Below are 19,564 nucleotides of genomic sequence, written 5' to 3'. Positions count from 1 at the left end.
CTAAAGGGGATTTCAAGAAAGCTGGAAAGGGACTTTTGCAAGGTCTAGAACAAAGGAAATGGTATTAAATTGGAAGAGAGTAGTAGATTTAGATTAGATACTAGGAATAAATTCTTTACCCTTATGGGATGAGGCATGGAAACAGGTGGCTTACAGAAGCCGTAGCCTCCCCATCCCTGGAGTGTTCAGGCCAGACTAGTTTAGGCTTGGCTTTTGAGACCTGTTGTACTATTTAAATGACAATGTCTTTCACAGGTTTTTATAGGCTAAGACAGTGGTGTCCTGCAAAAACTTCAGGAGTTTCCATGTACATTAACTGTACACTTAATAGGCAGTTGTTACTCCTGTGGTACCATTGACAAATGTAGACACCAACAGGAAAGAAGAAGAGAGTGTAAAAGTATGGGAACTATAACTGTACCCAGTTAGTATAAGTTAAAGAAACCCCAAACCAATGGAAATTATAACATTTTCAAAAGTGTCCTGTAGGTGTGGACTATGAATTGCTAATATTCTCTATATATAGAAGGTTAAAAATGGGATAATTTAAGTAATTTTATGCCAAGTGTTTGAAAAAAGTTTTCTAGAACGCATGTATTAAATTTTGGTAAACAATTCCAAATGTCTTTGGCTCCAATACACATTAGACTAGTGGTTAAGCAAAAGATATATTGCTTTATTCAGCTTTCATTGGTCACTTTTGTGGTTGTGTTTTGACTGCCCCCACTTAGAAGCTGGGGAAAACCAACAACTTCGGAGGTGTTGGAAGAAGAAAGTGATAGATGAGAAAGGGACATTTTAAGTAAAATTTGGTGGAGATGAGTGGGAGCTAATATTTGAAAGTATGTGTATATAGTGAAAACTTCCAATAATTAATTTAATTTTGTGTTTCTGTGCATTGAAGGTATCCTGAATTAGCAACTGTGTGCAGAAATCCCAATACTCTAATTTTGTATCCTGGAGCTGAAGCAACCAATTTGGAAGAAGTTGCAGTGATGTCTTCTAGTCCATCTGTTATGATTATCATCGATGGAACATGGAGTCAGGCTAAAGATATATTTTACAAAAATTCTCTCTTCCGCCTTCCCAAGCAGGTGAGTTATAAATTGTAAAATAAAAATTCAAAGTTTGTCTAATAGCTGCTTCCTTCTGATCAGTCAGAAGAGAGTGGTTTTCTGAGGATGTAAGCAGCTAACAAGAGAAAGACAGCTTGAGCAATTATTTAGGCAATCTGTAAGATTGTAAGAAATATGATTGTAAATATTGAGGATTTCTACTTTCTCACTTGAAATTTGCTTTTGTTTGTTTTTGAGCTAGTGTATGTAACTTCATAGTGAATCATTGTTTTGCAAAATTTAAAACTAATTTGTGTAGAAAATGTTAGTATTTTGTTTAAGATGTTAGAATACATAGATTGAAATAAATGTTTCTTTTCCCCCATGTAAGTATTTTACATTGCAGAAATAGGAAAGCTGAAAGTTGAATTTTCAGTCTCTTAGGAAAGGGTGACACTCTTCTCATATGTGGTCTCCACCATATTAAAAATTCTGTCTCAAGTAGCATGTTACAAATACTGTCCATTTAACTGTATGAATAATTTTGTTTCTATATCTTAAGTGTTTTCTTCAGACTAGGATTGTTTGTCTGCATTTAATTTTTTGACAAAGCTGCCATTTTTATTCAGGGACATAACTGAAAGTGTGTTTTAGAAAAAGGATTAATACCAACAGTTTTAGTAATGGAAAAAATAATTCCCTTCATCATTGGATGATAATTAGTATCCCTGAGGCTGTTAAAATGTTTATTTTATTAAAATAATGGACAGCAAACTTTTGGATCATTTTACCTACAAGTAATGCTTTTAAAATTATTAAATCATGCCTAAGGCAAATTGGAGCTGATAAAGACTTTGAAGTGATAGAACAAGTAAAAATAATGTAATGAAAATGTGCTAAGATACTACACCAAAAAGCTCTTGGAAAATGAGCAGTGTTGACTATAATGCATGAAACCTTATTTAACAAAATTAATAAATATATAAATAATTTATATTTTAAAAAATCCATAATACCCACTTTGTTATGTTACATTTATTTTACTATTGCATTCGATTTCTCCAAGACATTAAGATGTACCTGTGCACTAAAGAAATGAAAAAAACATTTCATGTTTACAAAAAAATATGTTCCTATCATAGTAGGTTTTACAACAAAAGACTAGATCTAAATCACATCTACATGTGATTTTATAAACACCTAATTTGCCCATAACTGTTTTCCATATCTTAAGTTGTTTTGTACAAAATTTCATAGCTGTAGGAGAAAATATAGGTGTAGGGTAGTAATCTATAACCCTCTGTACGTGAACATGGATAAAAACATGTAAAGACTTGACAGCCCAGAGAGATTTTCTGGATGGAAGTTGATAGCTGGGTACTGTGTACCCTCCCTCCCTGCAAGTAGGCACCTCTGTACAGGGTATAAGGCTTTGCAGAAGTAACAACTGGATATGGTTTGTCACTGGGGCGAGTCAGACTTCCTTTCTGAGAAAGTTCAGAGGCATTGATTTATGAAACAGTGATGCAAAGGATCATACTTCAAGCTCTAGGGAAAAACATCAGCAGACGGCATGAAAATAAAAGATCATTCTTAGGAGATTTGGTTCTTTGTGCATACTTGAATTCTGTATTGCATCGATTGAAGTCTTTAGCTTCCGCAGTTATTCATCAATCCTCTACTTCTTATCTGGCCCTTTTTTCAAGGAAGGGTATATTCTGCCATCCCTATCCTTCTTTTTTATTGGAATTGCATTGCTGCTCTTGTGTTAAAGGGTTTAAATTCTTAGAGTAAATGAATACAGTGATACAGTGATTCTTGATGTATTAAGTTAATAAAAGTATTAATTTTTTAAAAACTATGCTAGATGGTTTAATGCATCTGGTAAATATATGAGGGCTAAAATCAGTATTTGGTTTGATTTTTATTTTATATGCTACTTGATACTTTCTGTTATTCAAATCACATGGATGTGTTATGATGACATTGTTGGAGTTCCCAAATGCAAAAATAGCTTCTTGCAGGAAAAATTCTTGTTCCATGTTGAAGTGTGACCTGGCTGACTTCAGTCTCTTAGATCAAGCTTAAAGGTTACATTTAGTGGTTTGACTATTATTTTAGCTTTATTTGCACTGTGCTGTGCCAAGCTAGAACTTGTGCTATAGCTGCAATCAGTCACTGATGAGACAGGTAAGGCTCAGTGAAGACACCCACTGAGTGTGGAGCAGTGCAAAGGCTGTATTAGAGCGCTGTGTACACACCTGCATGTTAAACTAAGTTTGGTCATTTTGTGTTGGAATTAGCTTGAGACATCTGTGCAGCCCCCTAGAAACTTCTTAATGGTTAAAATTAGTAGTAATGTGGGAGAAGGTAGTTATAAAACTGCCTGCAAGTAAACACCAGCACTGTTAGGGACTAAAGTTTGTACAACCTTTGGCAGTGTTCTGTTTCATCTTTCTCACTGTGCTAAATATCATGGCCACCACTGCAGAGTTTTTCTGGCTTTTTACTATTTCTACATTTCTCGTTTTCTGTGTCATAGTTCATATTTAAATGAACCATGTAAATAGTTCTCTATTTGAAAAAAGTTTTTGCTGATCATATCTTGAAACTTCAGGTTGATATTGCAATTTTCTGAGATAAAAGTTAGTAGAATATCCCGATATTTGAAATTCAGGAAGCCAGGCTTTGGCCCCAGAGAGAGAATAAGGTGGATATGACAGCAGCTATATAGAGGGGATGTTAAAAGTGAAGAGGATGTGATACCTGTAGGCATTATCTGTAATACAAAAAGAAACTAGACATATTCAATAAATGTTGATTTGTGCTTTTAATCAATATTCCAGAGGTAGAAAAGAGCTATTTTAGTAATGAATAAGTTCGCAATTCTTAACTACAAAGACACAATAGATTGGAGGCATTGAAAGGAATATTTAATTGTATTACTTTACAGCTTTGCTGATTTTGGGTAATACAAATTGCTTTGTTGAATGATTTTCAAGATACTGTGGGATGTTTTAATAAACTTGGCTGTTGTTTTAAATTAATATTAAAATCTTGAGATCTCCAAAAAAAGCTCTGTTAATTAACAGCTCAGTCAGCAGAGCATTTTTCCTTGAAAAAAATGTTAAAAGAAATTTAAATTGTGCTCTTCCAGAAAGCCACAGAGAAAATAGTTGTGCATGAATCAAACATATTTAATTTTATCAGAAAAAAGTAAATTTATGTCTTGATCCAGAATCATACTTATTATAGGGATTTTTTTTTTCATAAATTACAAAGCATGAGACAAACTTTTTAGCAAAAGACAAACTTTTTAGCATTGGACAAACTTTTTAGCAAAAACCTATGAGGCACTGGGCTTAAGGTGACTTAAAATAATCACAGAATCAAGTAGATTGGAAAAGACTTTTGAGGTCATCAAGTTCAACCTAGGACAGAACATCGCCTTGTCAACTTGTTGGCACTGATACCAAGCACCAAATCCAGTATTTCCTTAAAAGTCTTTTCCCCTCCAGGGACAGTTACTCACTTCACTGCCTCTCTGACTAGCCCATTCCAGTGCCCAATCACCCTTTCTGTAAAAAAGTTCCTCCAAATGTTCAGCCTAAACCTCCCCTAGGGCAGGTATACACTGTGTCCCCTTGTCCTGTTTTTAATTGTGTGGGAGAAGAAACAGAGCCCCACTTGGCTACAGTCTCCTTTCAGGGAGTTGTGGAGAGTGATAAGGTCTCCCCTGAGTTTTCTCTTCTCAAGGCTGAACACCCTGAGCTCTCTCAGCTGCTCCTCAATCCTTGGTGTGATTATTACATTGATTACGTAGGGTACTCCATGAACTAGCAACCCCTGGAGAAGCACATTATCCCAGGATGTTTTGCATAGCCACAACTGAGGAAGAGGTCTGCAGGCTTTCGTGCAACAGCTGCTGTTGCAGAGGGAGTACAGAGAACATAATCAGTTATCTTGGAGAAGTTGATGCAATTAGCTTGAGAGAAGAACTAGCCATTTGGCACATGTGGTGGTGTATTGTGTGAAGTCACCACAGGCCACTGTGGGTGAAGCTGCTTCTGTTTATGAGGAGATAAGCGCAGCATAGTGGGAAGAGACGACTAAACTCCTGCTTTTGAGCACTTCAGCACCAAATAGGAATTGAAAAAGTTAATCTGAAAACCATCTATATAAAAAGTAGACAATCCATCCCAAGTGCTTATTGTTTCATTGGAAGTAGGTAATACAGAAATAATTTTTATTTATGAATAAGTATTTCTCGATCACTGTTGTAAATCCAGGAAATCTGCTATCCCAAACCTGAATGAATTATTTCTATCACCTGATACGGTTTTCCTTTTTTAAAAATCCAGTGAAAATCTTTGGGTCACCATCATTTTGCTGGAAAATTGTAGAAAATAAATACCCATCCCTTAAAAATATTTGGAAGGCACTACACAGTGGTTGTTGGCTTTGCTGGCTGTTTTTTGGAAGGGATGGGAAATAAAAAGTTTACAGGCACTTTCTGGATAGTGTGGTTTACTTCTTTCTTATTATTTTTACTATCTTCCTGCTCTTGTGGCTATCCAGGGTGCAGCCAGCTCAGGACAGGAGGTCTCTGCCTGGCCCGCAGCTCCCTCCTTTCCAACTTCTGGGTTATTTTGAGATTATCTTCCTGTGACATTGAGGCAGCACTGGGTTCCAGGGCTAAATGTGGTGGGATCTGAGGAACCATGTGATTGTTCTGAGGCTTTGATGAGCTTTGCAATGAGCCCTCTGCCCACTGGAGGGGAGATTGGTTGTCTTTTAGGTGAAGGCTTTGTATCCCTTGTTTGTTGTATGTGTTTGCCCCCCACCCTGGACCTCGAAGATCTGTGCTTGTCCCAGAGGTACTGTGCTGCTTTCTGTATGAGGCCATGTCCATGAGTCCTGCTGACACACGTCTGTCCTTTCTCACCTGTCATCTCATCTGGCTCACCCCTGGGAGGGGACAATAGAGTCCTCCCCTTGCTTTGTCTGCCCTGCTGACAGTGACAGCCCTGGGGGTGGCTCAGTGCCCTTCTATCTATCTCTGACTTGGAGCTCAGCAGAGGTTTTTCAGAATCCTCTTGGATTCAGTTTTTTTCTGGTGTCCATGTGCTCCCTCCTCAGAGTAGAAGAGTTTTGGGTCAAGAACAATGCATATCAGTGTGCATGATGAGGCTGAGCAGCAGAGGCACTGGGAGCTGCACCATGCCGTGCTGATGCCAAGGGGACTGTTCCTGCCCAGGTTTTGGAGCAGCTCTCACCACCTCAGTGTCATCACATTTTATTTTGAGAATATTGAGCGACAGGAAGAAGAATTCATATTCTGGTATTCAGGTACAAATAAATAGTTTTAAGTGAATGTGGAATGGTGCATGGAAACTGTATTTCCCTCTAATTTTAAGCTCAGGTATCAGCATGGATCTGGCCAACAGTCAAGAAAAATTTGATTTTAGACAGTGAGGTATGGGACATAAAGTTTAGTTCACTGTTAATTTTTTTTTTGCTTTTTCTTCCTATGTTGTTATGTGTAACATTTTTACCTAATAATCTGTAATGCTTTGACATTTTGTAGTGAAAAAATACTTTGTAAATATCTCAAAAGACTACAGAATATTTTCATGAAGTTAGTGTTCCAGTTTTAATGTTACTTGCACAAATTGTTTAACTTATTGTTTCTGCCTTAACTCATGGTTAGTCTGCATGGTGAGTCTGCTTGTACGTGAGTGGGCCCTGTTTAAGGTTGGGTGAAGCTTTATATTCATTGTGACTTTTTAATTCTTAGTTGATGCACTCTTCTGTTACTTAATGGGCATAATAATGTCAGCAGCATTGTGCCAACAAATTATCCTATTTATGCATTCATAACAGTATTGCTGTTATTCATATATTCAATACCTAATTTTGTTTTTCTATCATGTCTTCACAATTTCTAACACATCTATTTTGTTTTCCTTATACTTTCTTCGCTACATGAATTTTGGTATCATCATCTGAAATCTGTTTTTTTCCAGCAAATTTTTAACCTTTGAACTTTACTGTTTAGTTCAGCTTGCACTGTATGCTTAAATCTGCTTGACTAGTCATGGGCATTTGTAATGTATGCTTGTATTGTCAAGCACTGGTTCTCAAGCAAGTTGATGTTTTGATATCCAACTTAGATTATGCTTGGGATCTCTCTTGCTCTTCCTCTCTCTTCCTTCTCATGCTTCCTTCCCTGAGGTGGAATTTGTTTTCTAACCAGCTTTCTTGGTTCTAACCAGCTTTCTTGGAGCCCAAGATGTCACTTTTAAAAGAGTTTAACAGATTTGTCTGCAGTCTTACTTGAGCTTTTAAAAAATAAGAGGTAGCTTTGAGATCAGGGAATCATCAGTAAAACTTACTGTAACTACTCTTTTAACATTTGATTTGTATATTTCTTCACCTGCAAGAGAATTCAAATACCATATTGAGAATATATGGCAAAACCATCCAGAAATTGCAAGAATGTATGTGTAAAGACTAATTGTTATTCAGAGGCTTTCACAAGCACTGCCTATACCATCATTTTAGTGAACATTTAGAGATTTGGAGGCTAGAGGTTTTAATCAATATCAAGAGCATCTATTTGGAGTAACCCTTGTAGAAAAACAACCTTTAATAGTCAGAAAGTACTTCAGCTGATGCAAAGCAGTCTTTCTCTATGATCATTTTTAGTGAGGGCCATGTAACTTAAAATTGTAATTATAATTTTGTTGATCTGTTCACATATCTGCATCAGAAGAGTGCTCATCTCCTGTGTGTTAAGACTGCATAATGTGTATATAAGGTCATGTATTTCCTCCTTAGAAAAGTCATTCTCTCAGTGCTCTAAACTTCCAGGACAATTGATGCAAGTGTTCTTGAAATAAGGATAAAGTATCCAGAATGATCTTTTGGCAACAAAATTTATGTTCAGCTCTAGAATTATCAGTTTTGTGAGGACAGTCATGTGTCAATGCTTTTGCACCCAGTCCACAGCGAAGACTCAGCAAGTCTTAATATCACAGTTTAAGATTATCACAGTCCCTGATGATTGCATGAGTACTACATGTTGTTGGCTATGTTTCTGCTTATCCTTTCACATATCTAGGTACACTGCAGTAATATTAATAACTTGGTGGAAAACCTGATTAAGAATAGGATTAGGAGATCCAGGGATATATGTGCAGTATTGGTCTAGCACAATGCAACTGTTGAAAACAGGTGATGTATCTTACAAATTTACTGAAGCTGTTTACCCACCCTGCTTCATGGCTCCTTCAGAAGCAATCTGACTGAATCAGTGTGCAAAGGTCACTTTTTGCAGATCCCTCACTAAATACCCTCAATACAAAGAAATGCTGTTTTGTATAAAAAATGCTAAACAAGGCATCAATAACTGGTCTGTTTTCATAGTGATTGTAATTTTATTTTACGGTTTGTAAAGAAATTGTTAGTGGAGCCTGCAGTGAATCCAGGTTGTTCAACATATTCTGAAGTAATACTGAAGGTATACTAGTTAAGTGACAAAATGTCATCATGGCAGTTAGTTATTGAAAGTGGTAGTGATAACTCCGTGGAGAGTTCTATAAGGAGTGTGAATTTCAGTAACTGGACATTAATACAGCACAGGAAATTTACTGTAGATAAATGTTAATGAAGGTGTATTAAATTTTTTTTTTTTTTATTTTTTACAACTGGGCAATTTACTTGTCAGCAATGTGATTTTGGGATTATAATAATAAATTTGATGCAAACTCCAGTGCCCAAGAGCTAGATACACATCTGCTTGCTTGAATGCACACATGCTGTCCCTTTCAGGCTCAGAAGCCTCCTATTAAAAAAAGTGCACAAAAATTCACGAACAACTAGAAGAGAATTCGGGCTGCCTACATTATCTGTGTACATTTTGGACTTGTCATACAGAGAAGACAATATTTCAAATCCTGAACCAGATTTGGAATTGTTAAATTGTCATGAACTTAGGCAATACCATTGATGACGAGATTTTTCCTTCATTGAAATCTTTGCACAAAATACACCTTGAACACTTCTTGTTGTAATACAAATTGAAAAACTGTTGGTCCAGTACAGAAATTCTTTTAATTGTTAATTGGAACTGGGATTCCAATTTGCTGACCCTTCTCTTTAGTAGTAGTAATCAAATATGATGACTGATTAACTTTATGCAAGACTTTCTCTTAATGTGCAGTCTTTGTAGATTTACTTCCATCACATGTAAAGTAATACCTGTAAAGCCCCCCAAAAAATGGCTTGACAAGCTTCTTAAAGGGGCTCACAGTTTTTCACATACTCAGATGTATAGGAGAAATGCTGACAAGATATCCTCAAGCAGTCAAACAACAAAAAAAATCTTTAAAAGCAACTTCAGAAAAGCAGAGAATGCTGGCAAAAGTTTAAAGCAACATACAATCAAGACACTTCACAAAGCATGAACTTGATGCCCCATTCAACTTAGCAGGTTCCAAGCTCATCCAGTTTTAAGTTTCTGAGAACTTCAGGAAGAGGAAATTAGAAGAAGAAGGAGAGAAAGACAGAAAAGCTGTAGAAAAGAGCATACACTTCTGGTTCATGATGTTCAGCTGATGGGAAGTTCAGAGTCAAGACCTGTGCTTGCTTCATGTCCTGGCTAAACTATCCTTTGGCTGTCCTGCGCCCTTTCCGCAGGTGGGACTTCCCTCATCTGACCACTCTGGGGCAAGACTGGGGCTCCAGGGCCAGGTGTGGTGTATTGTCTCTGTTGTGCTAGGGACTGATGGCCACTGTAGGGCTGGGATACAGGCCTGGGGCAGGTGTGCAGTGCAAGGCATTGCCTCATCCAAGGCAAGGCCCAGCCCAGGATGAGTCTTTATCCTCACATGAGCCCGAAATGTTCCAGCCGGCAATCCGCCCAGTCTCTTGGATACCCTCTCCAGTATTTGTTTGTACCTGAGTTCCCTGCCGCTCACCTCTACTTGCTTTTTACTGCCTTGGCAATTAGTTCAAGGTCTTCTATAGTGTATACAAAAATTTCTTTTGCAAATTGTAGAACCATAGAATGGTTTGGGTTGGAAGAGACTTTACAAATCATCTAGTTCCAACCCTTTCTACAAGGGAGGGACTACATCAGTGGACAGGGCTACAGGAAAGGGCTACAGGTGTCATCTACCTGGATTCCTCTAGAGCTTTTGACAGGGTTCCCCACAACTTCCTTTTCTCTAAATTTGAGAGAGATGGATTAAATAGGTTGACTGTTAGATGGATGAGGAAGTAGGTGAACAGTCACATCCAGAGGGTAGTGGTTTAGTGAGGGTCAATGGCTCAGTGTTCCAATGGGAATCAGTGGCAATTGGTACCCTCAGCGGTCTCTCCTGGAAGCAGTGTTAATTAGTGTCTTCAGTAGTGACACAGACAAAGGGATCAAGTGCACCCACAGCAGATTTGCAGATGACTACAAGCTGAGTGATGGGATGACACTCCTAAAGGATGGGATGTCATTCAGAGGGATCTCAAGGAGCTCAATAAGTGGACTTGTGGAAGCCTCATGAGGTTCAACAAGGCGAGGTGGAGGCATCTGGAGCAAATGACCCTTAAAAAGTCCCTTCCAATTAAACTATTCTATGATTCTGTGAAAATAAATAAATAAAAAACCTGAGATTTTTATGTCTTCCTATGTATGATGGGCTTTCAGCTCAGATATCCTAGCCAATTTTTGCCCAGAGTAGTTAAACATTTTCTTACATTCAGTTTTCCCCATTTTTCCTATTGAATTTAGGTATTCTTCTAGGTTTGATGGGCTTGAAATGAACTAGAAAAAATGTGGTCTGCTAGTAGGTAAGGTAAATGCTACCATATGCTTTCTTTCTTAAACATTCTTTAAGCTGTTTGCTTATATTTATAGTAGATCTTAGGAATCCTGTGGTAAAATTCATCATCATAAAGCTGTTAAAATAGGTTGTACATTTGCTGCCTATTAAAAGTAAACATAATGGTTTTGAGGCAAGACCTTCAGGGTGATTTATGAACTTGTTTGTGGCAATAAACTGCAAAGTTTCAAGGTACCACACAAATGTTCTTACTCAGCACTGCATTTGTCAAAGGGTCATTCCTGCTGAGTTTATTTACTCCCTTCTGTCTGACCTTTTTGTGACATTCTCTCTCTATGCATAAGATGGTACAGTCTGCTAAACATAATTCTATTTGCAAACAATATAATCTGGTTGTTAAGAACACTTACTGTTAAATTACAATACCATAACACTACCAAAAAATCCTTCAAAATGCTTCACTGTCTTCAATACAAAGGAAAAGTTTACAAAAGGTGTTACCGATGACAAGAAACTGTGTTCTTTGACCTCATAAACTGTTTAATTAAAAGCAGTGATGCCATTTATAGTTGATGTGCTGTCTTCTGAAAAGGCCCTATAAATTTGAAATGTCAAGGTTACATGCTGTCTAGAACTCCAGTCAATGGAAGAGAACTTCAGCAATTTGTCAGGCAGGGGGAGCTTTTTTTATTCTCAGCTTCTGAGAGATGTGGCCCAAACCTGTTACAGTTTGGAAGATGTGATTAAATATTTATTAAACACGTAGGCATTTCTGTTTCTTTTCAATTGTTCACTGACCATCATGTAATATGCCTGAGTAGTTGTCAACACAAACTGGTCTTTGAGATTCCAGAGTTTTGATCTTTCACCAAAGTCAATCACATCAACATCTGTTTTAAGAATTCTTTGCCAACTTACCTTGTTGCTCTTGTCAAAATTTCATGTTGTGCAAAGTGAGTAGCGCTTACTGAATTGTGTTTGTGATTTCTGTGTTGCCTCTATGGGGTAAGCGTGGATTCACAGATGGTATGGGATGTCTGAGGGTAAGTTTTATCAAACAGCTTGTTTGAAACTCTGTCTTCATAGGCATTTTTTGGGAGAGCATTCTTAACCCTCTTCTGTAGGAATCAGTGAAGAGATGTGCCACCTATTCTCAGGACCTCACTGAGCACTAAGAAAGAACTGAACTCCTCATGGAGTATGGAAAGCTAGGGACAAACTCTTGCCACTCTTTGTATTTGAAAGAAAAGACGTTAAAAAACCCCATTCCTCTAGGGGTCCACCTGCTTTTCAGTTGAAGTGGTGCTACTGGAGTTACTAGGTTGGAGAGTCCCATAGACTTCTCCTGAAGCATTTAACCAAATGCTAGACAGGAAGTCATAAAATGCCACCTGGTTTAAAGCAAATTGTGTGGCAGATGTGATGAAATGCTAAAGTGTCAAAAGATATAGGACTCTGAATTGTAGTTGGCTGTAGGGTCTTCTGTCAGCAATTCAACTTGCAGCAATACCAGAACTATAAATACAAAATTAATGCATAACCTAATATGCTCAGCTATGCACTATGCATAGCTGAGCGAATGCTGAATTTAATTTTTTTATTTTTCTATTAATGATGGGTAAAGTCATGAATGAGTTGGCAGAGAAACTGTAATGGTTTGAGGTTCATTGAATAATTATATCATACTTTTTAACAGGAAGTGGGGTTTGTCATCTAGTCCTCTGATATATTCAGATAATAAAACTTTATTTGTGAATTTGCCATTTTCAAGCCTAGAGGATTAAGGAATGAGTAGCATTTTGTTTCTGAAAGCATGTTCAAAACTCAGAGGAATTTTGTTGATGGAGCAAGCAATTACTCTAAAGTGTACTCTGCCATTTAGATAAATTCCTTCTAGAGAAAGTTAAAACTTCTAATGTAGTTAGTGCTCACAGACACAAGTGTAATACAGTTTATGTTGTATAGCAAACTGTCTTACACCTTGAGAGTGGATTACAATTAATGTGAAAGTAGAAATATAAAACCATTTGTTCATCTTCACACAGAAAACACCCAGAACAGAAGTAAAAGCAAAATATCAAGTGTCACTATTGTCATTTGACTGTATCTTAATTGACTCTTTTTCTGATTGCTCTCTGAATTTTTTATAAAATCTCCTATTCAATGAGCTCAGGAGATGCAGAGAAAAATACTTTTTCTCATCTCCACGGTGACGAGACTTCAGCAAGTGATTTTATGAGGGCTAAATAGTAAATAGTGCCAAGTAGTAAATGAATTTTTTTACAGTCCCCTTTTATCTTTATGCTTTTTTTTCCTCTGGTTTTATTTGTTACAGCTTACAATTTGCATGAGAGTAATTCAATACTAATTTTTGCCTTAGAACCTAAATAAATGAGCAATGCCCAGTTTAATTTTGCAAGGGAAAGAAGTATGATCGTGAATAAAGAGTGTAGGTGGGCAGGAGACAAATCAGAACCCAAGGCAACAAAGGCCAGCCACAATGGTTGCAACAGGGAAAACTGTAGTAAGGCTGGTCCTGGATGGTATGGATTCATCCATCCACACTCATGGAAGAACACCACTGCATTTTCACTGACTTATTCCAAGCACATTTCTTATCTATCTGTGTATAACACTGGTGATTTTACTAATAATCCCACAGCGTAGTCTAGTTGTCCTCAGAGTGAAGGAGGCCCTGTGAGCCTTGATAGTAAATTTTTGTTTGTGCATCATATTGTTTTTTTTTCCAACTATGCAATTTTTGCTGTAGCAAGAAAACTTGTTTTCATTAAGTAAGTAGTTCATAACCTATCCTGTGTATCATGACTTGTAAGATAAACATAGTCATTAACAACTGTTACATATTGTGAAATGTTTGATGTGTTAAGTTTTTAGCTGCTGCCTTACTACAACCAAAACATAAAAAAATAAAAAAATTGAACTCAAGAAAACAAAATGTTTTATGCTAGGACTGTCAGAAATTCCTGTTTGAGAAAACTGAGATCAAAGGGAGAGAACTGAGAATTATTTCGGGTCAGGATTGCAGGCATAGTTGAGATATGATGCTGAGCAATCAACAACATTCTGTCCTTGCGACCTTTAGGTTAATTTGAATGACAATGGTCATTGACATTTTTCTGGTCATAAGTATGTATTTATTACCTCTCAATACAGTGACATTTTCGTTGTGACTGAAAGGTGTGAGATGTCAGAAGTGTATGCTTCTTTATTCTTGGTGTTGTGTTCCGCTGTGGGGAACTGCGAGGAGTTCTTTTAATAATGATGGTCGGGAACAAAATTAAACCAAGCAAGGCAAACATTGCATCTGAGAACCATTTATTGGTAACGAGAGAGCAAGATAAAAAGGAGTTCCTGTACCAAAGAGGGCTAGAGAAGACAGAGCAAGAGGAAGAAAATTGGGTTAGAGGGAGAGGAGACAGAGGGAGAGAGCATTACCACCAGAGGTCAGGGAGTGCTGTCTACGTCCATGAGGCATGTGCTGTGAACAGCTACGGTGGTGATGGGCAACCAGACACAAGGTGAGGGGTGCTCAGGGAGAAGGTCCAGAAATCTAATCTGGACAGAGCTGCGGTGAGGATCACGGTTGTGGGCAGGCTCAGAGGCAGGCTGGGTTGGACACAGGTGGCTGGAGCAGGTGGCTCCGGCAGGGACACAGAGATGAAGCAGGCAGGGCGCTTAGCAAGGGCACAGGGGAGGCAGGGCAGATGCGAAGGTGAGCAAGAGCCAGCAAGGACAGGAGAGCCAAAAGGCTGAGGTGAGGGTAAAAGTGTAAGGCCCAAAAAGCCCCCACTCAAAAACAAGTTTCAACAAGCAAGTCTCAAGAAACAAGTCTCAAAAAAGCCCCTTGGATCACCAAGCCTCAAAAGCAAAAGCACAGCCCCAAACCAAAACCCCGCACTCAAAAAGAATGTTTGAAAAGCCCCCTAAGAGTCAAAAGGCAAAGAACAGTACAGCTCCCCAGTTTCTTGTGCAGTTACTTTTTACGCCCTGGCTCCTCTCAGAGTCTGCCTGCTGGCAGGAGACCATTGGCCCAGTGTCCCAGGGCAGTCCATCAGCAGAGACCTTTTGCCATCTGATTGAAGAGTGTCTCTAGGGTACAGTGTCTGTGGTGTTCCCCTGCTGACTGCCTGTCCCATGTGAGACATGAAATGGTTGCCAGGCGAAGACAAGGCTTTCCTTCATCTTCTCCTAGCTGCCTCCTGGACATGTGCAACCTCTCTCCCACATGCCTCTGACAACCATTGTTGAGGCATAATGAAACTGAATTGACTCCTCACACTTGGGCAGAAGCTTTGCTTTTTTGTTTTTGTCCTTTTCTTTCATAATTGTTGTCAAATCCTTTGACAAATGTCTGAATATCCAGGTGCTAGAACAATTCAGGAGCATTTGCAAATTTTGTAGCATTGTACCCATGCTAATATTCTCATGGGATAAGAACATTTTGTAAAAAGTAAACTGGAAATATATTTAATTTTGGTTGAATTTGCTTTCAAATAGCTAGATTAATTGAAGACCTTTTTATTCTTTTACTCTTACTTTTCATGTTCCCTTCTGTCCTTGCCAAATTATTCTCGGGAGCTTCTTCTGCTGTTTTTCCCCTGCCCAAGGAAATGCCTACTGCTCTTCACATGCAGTAAGAAAACAAGAAATTACATAAAGCAAAACTAATTAGTAGGTTCTAAAGAACGGTATCATTGCATTGATGCTACATTTTGACAATGAAGTATTTAATTTTCATTTTCAATTTTCTGATATTTGCAGGTAATTATAGTTAAATGGCAGTGACAATACAAGTAATTAATTTTTCTTTCTTCATTTCATGACCCCATTCTCTACGTTCATACTCTGCACATTGACTGAATTTACTTGCTGCACTTTCCTGTTTTATTAATTATTTAAAGAATAGTGCTGCATAAAATATTGAACTGTTGGCTGACATTAATTTTTTAAATGTAAGCAGAGCAAGAGAGATATTACCAGAAATAATTTCTAGATTTTTTCTTCTTCAAATACCAAAAAAATACAATGCCTGGAAATTAACTGGAGATGCATAGTCATTTTACGAAGTGGCATGGATAGCCTATATGACATGTACTTAAATATAATTATTTTTCCATAACTTTATGGCAGTATTGAATTATATAATTCCTTAGTTATAGGTCAAATCATGCAATTTCAGAAACTGAGACCGTAACCAGAAGGTATTTCAATTATTTTTTGCAGAATATAAAGTCCAGATATTCCCAGGTCAGTTCTATCTTCTCTAATGTCTTACCTGTGAATATTTTACTTACACTTTTACTGTCTGTTAGCTCTTGGTTTATTTGACATTTGGGTCTGCATCATGCTGTGTTCTTTTACAGGTGGTAAAACTGTTCCTTTTGGGTTAGAACTGCAGCTTGTGTGCACTTGGACTTTATTTCAGTTTCCTGTTTTAATTGAAGACCAATCTATTTTTCATCCTTTAAGGCTAGTAATGTCTCCTGGTTGGCCTCCTGGTGTTTTTTTTGTTTCTTGTTTTTTGCAGGGGGGGTTGGCTTTTTTGGTTTTTGTTTTCTTTTGGGTTTTTTTGCTTCTTGTGCTTGTAAATATTCATACAAGAAACAAAGGGGGTTATAAATGGCCCTCAGGGTCTGATCTGGGGCTGAAACTGTTCAACACCTTTGCTGGTGACAGGGACAGTGGCATCGATGTCACTGCCCTGTCATCAGCAAAGGTGTTTGAACAGTATCAGCCCCAGATCCAGCCCTGGGGATCACCGCTGCCCTCAGGACTGTGTGTGCACAAGGAGCTCTTTGCCAAACTGAAAAACTAACCTTCTTAGGCAACCCGTTCCAGTGTCTTACCACCCTCACAGTAAAAATTTCTTTCCAATATCTAACATAAATTTCCCTTCTCCAGTTTGTACCCATTACTCCTTGTAATGCCACTGCAGTTCCTGATGAAGGGTCCCTCTCCAGCTTCCCTGCAGGCCCCTTCAGATCCTGCAAGGTTGCCAGGATGTCTCCACACAAGTTTCCCTTCTCCAGGCTGAACAGCCCCAGCTGTCTCAGCCTGGCGTTGTAGGGGACGTGCTCCAGTCCCTTTGTCAACTTCATGTCCCTCCTCTGGACTTGCTCCTACAGTTCCATGTCCTCCTTACACGGGGGACACCAGAGCTGGACACAGCACTGCAGTGGGGTCTCACCAGAACAGAGCAGAGCAGAGGGGCACAATCCCCTCCCTCACCCTGCTGGCTGTGCAGCCCAGGACACGTCTGGCTTTGTGGGCTGTGAGCACACACTGCTGGCTCATGTGGAGTTTTCCACCTGCCATCCCCGCCAAGTCCTGCCCCACAGGGCTGCTCCCAATCACTTCTCTGCCCAACCTGTGAGTGTGTCTGGGATTGCCATGACCCGGGTGTAGGACCTTGCGCTTTGTTGAACTTGCTTTTCCCACAGTCCCACTTCTCAAGCCTGTCCAAGGTCCCTCTGGCTGGCATCCCTTGCCTTGGGCATGTCCTTGCCCCACACAGCATGGTGTCATCAGGGAGCTTGCTGAGGGTGCTCTTGATGCCACTGTCCCTGTCACCAGCAAAGGTGTTTGAACAGTTTCAGCTGGCTCTTTCCAATCACCTCTTTGTTTTCCATGTGCCTTAGCATGGTTTCCAGGAGAATCTACTTCATAAGCTTGGCTGGCAGATGAGACTTCTCTGTAGATCCCTAGATCTTTTGCTTTCCATTTTGTCAAAAATGGGGTTTATGTTCTCTTTTTTCCAGTCATCAGAGTCTTTAAAGTCATGCCCTCATGGATCGAGGGTTTTGTGACAGGTATCTACTTTTTCAGGCTGTCCATTTGTGACAGTTGCATGGCAGTTATTCCCTCCAGTATTTTAGAAAGAGACTGCTCTTAAGATGTCACTTTAAATTAAAGCCAAGTTTTTGAACAAGATAATTTATTTATATTCTTGATTTAAATTTCAGTAGCATGCTGAGACTAAATTTTCTCAGCCTGTCTTCTCCAGCACTAAGGTAATTTTACAAACTGCATGAAATTTCTGTAAGATATAGAAAACTGCTTTGGCTTACAGGTAAAAGGTGCTTGTGCAAACTGGATACTGAGTGAAAGATCTTCCCCTGCCTGTCACCCATCTTCTAACTGAGGCTGATTTTGCAGTAGCTTCCAGAGAAGCTTACTGCCTAAAGCACCTTAAAAGCAATTTTTTCGGGCAAGATAGCGGGATGTGGCTGTATTCTTTCTGAAATTTTTTTGTGCCTTTTAAGTTAGTTTAAAGAAATGGCTAATTTTTTTTTTCTGAAAGGTATTTATTAAAGTAGTAGAACATATAGTGCCTATGTTAAGCAGGAGGACAGATAGTACTTTCTTCCTTCATTCTAGAAAAGTTTAGCAAATTAATTCCCAAGCTGACATTTAGATTTTCAAAAGACACTATCAACATAAAGAGGAAGGGATCTTAAGTATTAAGTTTTTTATAGAAGCCACAGAAAAAGATATTATGCCTCTGCCTGTTTTGAGATGCCTGTAGAACAGGCAAGAATTGTTTAGTGTTTCCTGTGAGACAGATGTACTAACTTTTTTGAATTCTTGGTGATGCATTATTTTCCAAGTATAATTTTGCATAATACTGGGTTCCCTTTGGAGAGTAAAGCTCATAAGAGTGGTGATGAAGAAATTAACACAGAAAAGGTAGAAAGATATTGATATTAAGGAGAGGACCTTGAGCTTTTTGATAGACCTATTATTTAAAATAAAAGCAGAATTCAGTTTCCTGTCTTTACTGACTTAAATTTTTAAAATTTCAAACAGCAGGTCTTTGACCCCATCAAGGCAACACTTTTCCTCCCATCAGTTTTGAACAGCTGAACAAGATCAGCTGGGTCTTCAGTTGCCTGGAGCATGTCCAAGGAAGGCTCAGGAAGAAAAACTCTGCCCCAAGAAACACTGAAGGGTCACAATTTTTACAGTGGTTCAAATCCTTTGTAAATGCTCAAAGGCTGTAGCATTTGCTGAGGGAATGGTGTGTTGGCAGATAAGTCAGTTAGTGTAACAGTTTGTGAGAATTGCTGAAATTCAGGCTTTTGGAAGCAGGCATCTTGAGTTACAGATGGAAATGAAACTTTATTTTATGTGTTGCTTCCTACTTCTGATGGCTTGGAAATTAAGTCCCCAAACTCCTTCTCGCTTACAGAGAATAGATCCACTAATTTCAGTGTCTTGGCTGAATTCCAGTGAGTAATTGCATTCAGATTATCTGAATTCCTCTCTAGTTTGGGTTGGTTGAGATAGTTTCCATCTTCTTTCTTGTTATTTTGCTGAGCAATATTAAACTGCAGGCTGCTGTTTTTTCAACTTGTCATTTCTCTATTTTGATAGAAATTGATATTATTCTAAAGTGTGCGTATGATTTTCAAATTACTTTGAAGCAAAAACAAACGAGTTGTGCTGTGGTATCTCTCATTTTATGGAAAAGTGCTTCTAAAATGTCGTGTTATTTTGAAATGTACTTAAACAGGGTATTTGTGTATACTCATTTTGAACTGAGATTTTGAAGTCTGGTGTGAGAGGTAGACAGTCTGATTTTTTTAAAATTAACTGTATGAATATTTCTGTAAATTTGAGCTAAATTTGTTCAGTTGGATTTGAGATACA

General features: G+C 38.4%; 1 protein-coding gene across 1 annotated transcript in view; it reads left to right on the top strand.

Annotated features, from left to right (window-relative positions):
- The window catches only part of DTWD2 (DTW domain containing 2), a 62,774-nt gene that overhangs the window by 34,783 nt on the left and 8,427 nt on the right, over positions 1-19,564 (top strand). Inside the window, exon 4 of the mRNA XM_059873988.1 lies at positions 905-1,094. Within this exon, the coding sequence (XP_059729971.1) occupies positions 905-1,094 (190 nt within the window). The remainder of the gene's footprint in view (positions 1-904; positions 1,095-19,564) is intronic.

Source organism: Haemorhous mexicanus, chromosome Z (assembly GCF_027477595.1).
Source record: "Haemorhous mexicanus isolate bHaeMex1 chromosome Z, bHaeMex1.pri, whole genome shotgun sequence".
NCBI lineage: Eukaryota > Metazoa > Chordata > Aves > Passeriformes > Fringillidae > Haemorhous > Haemorhous mexicanus.
Note: the sequence above shows the minus strand (reverse complement) of the source record. Positions and strands in the feature narration are given on the sequence as shown.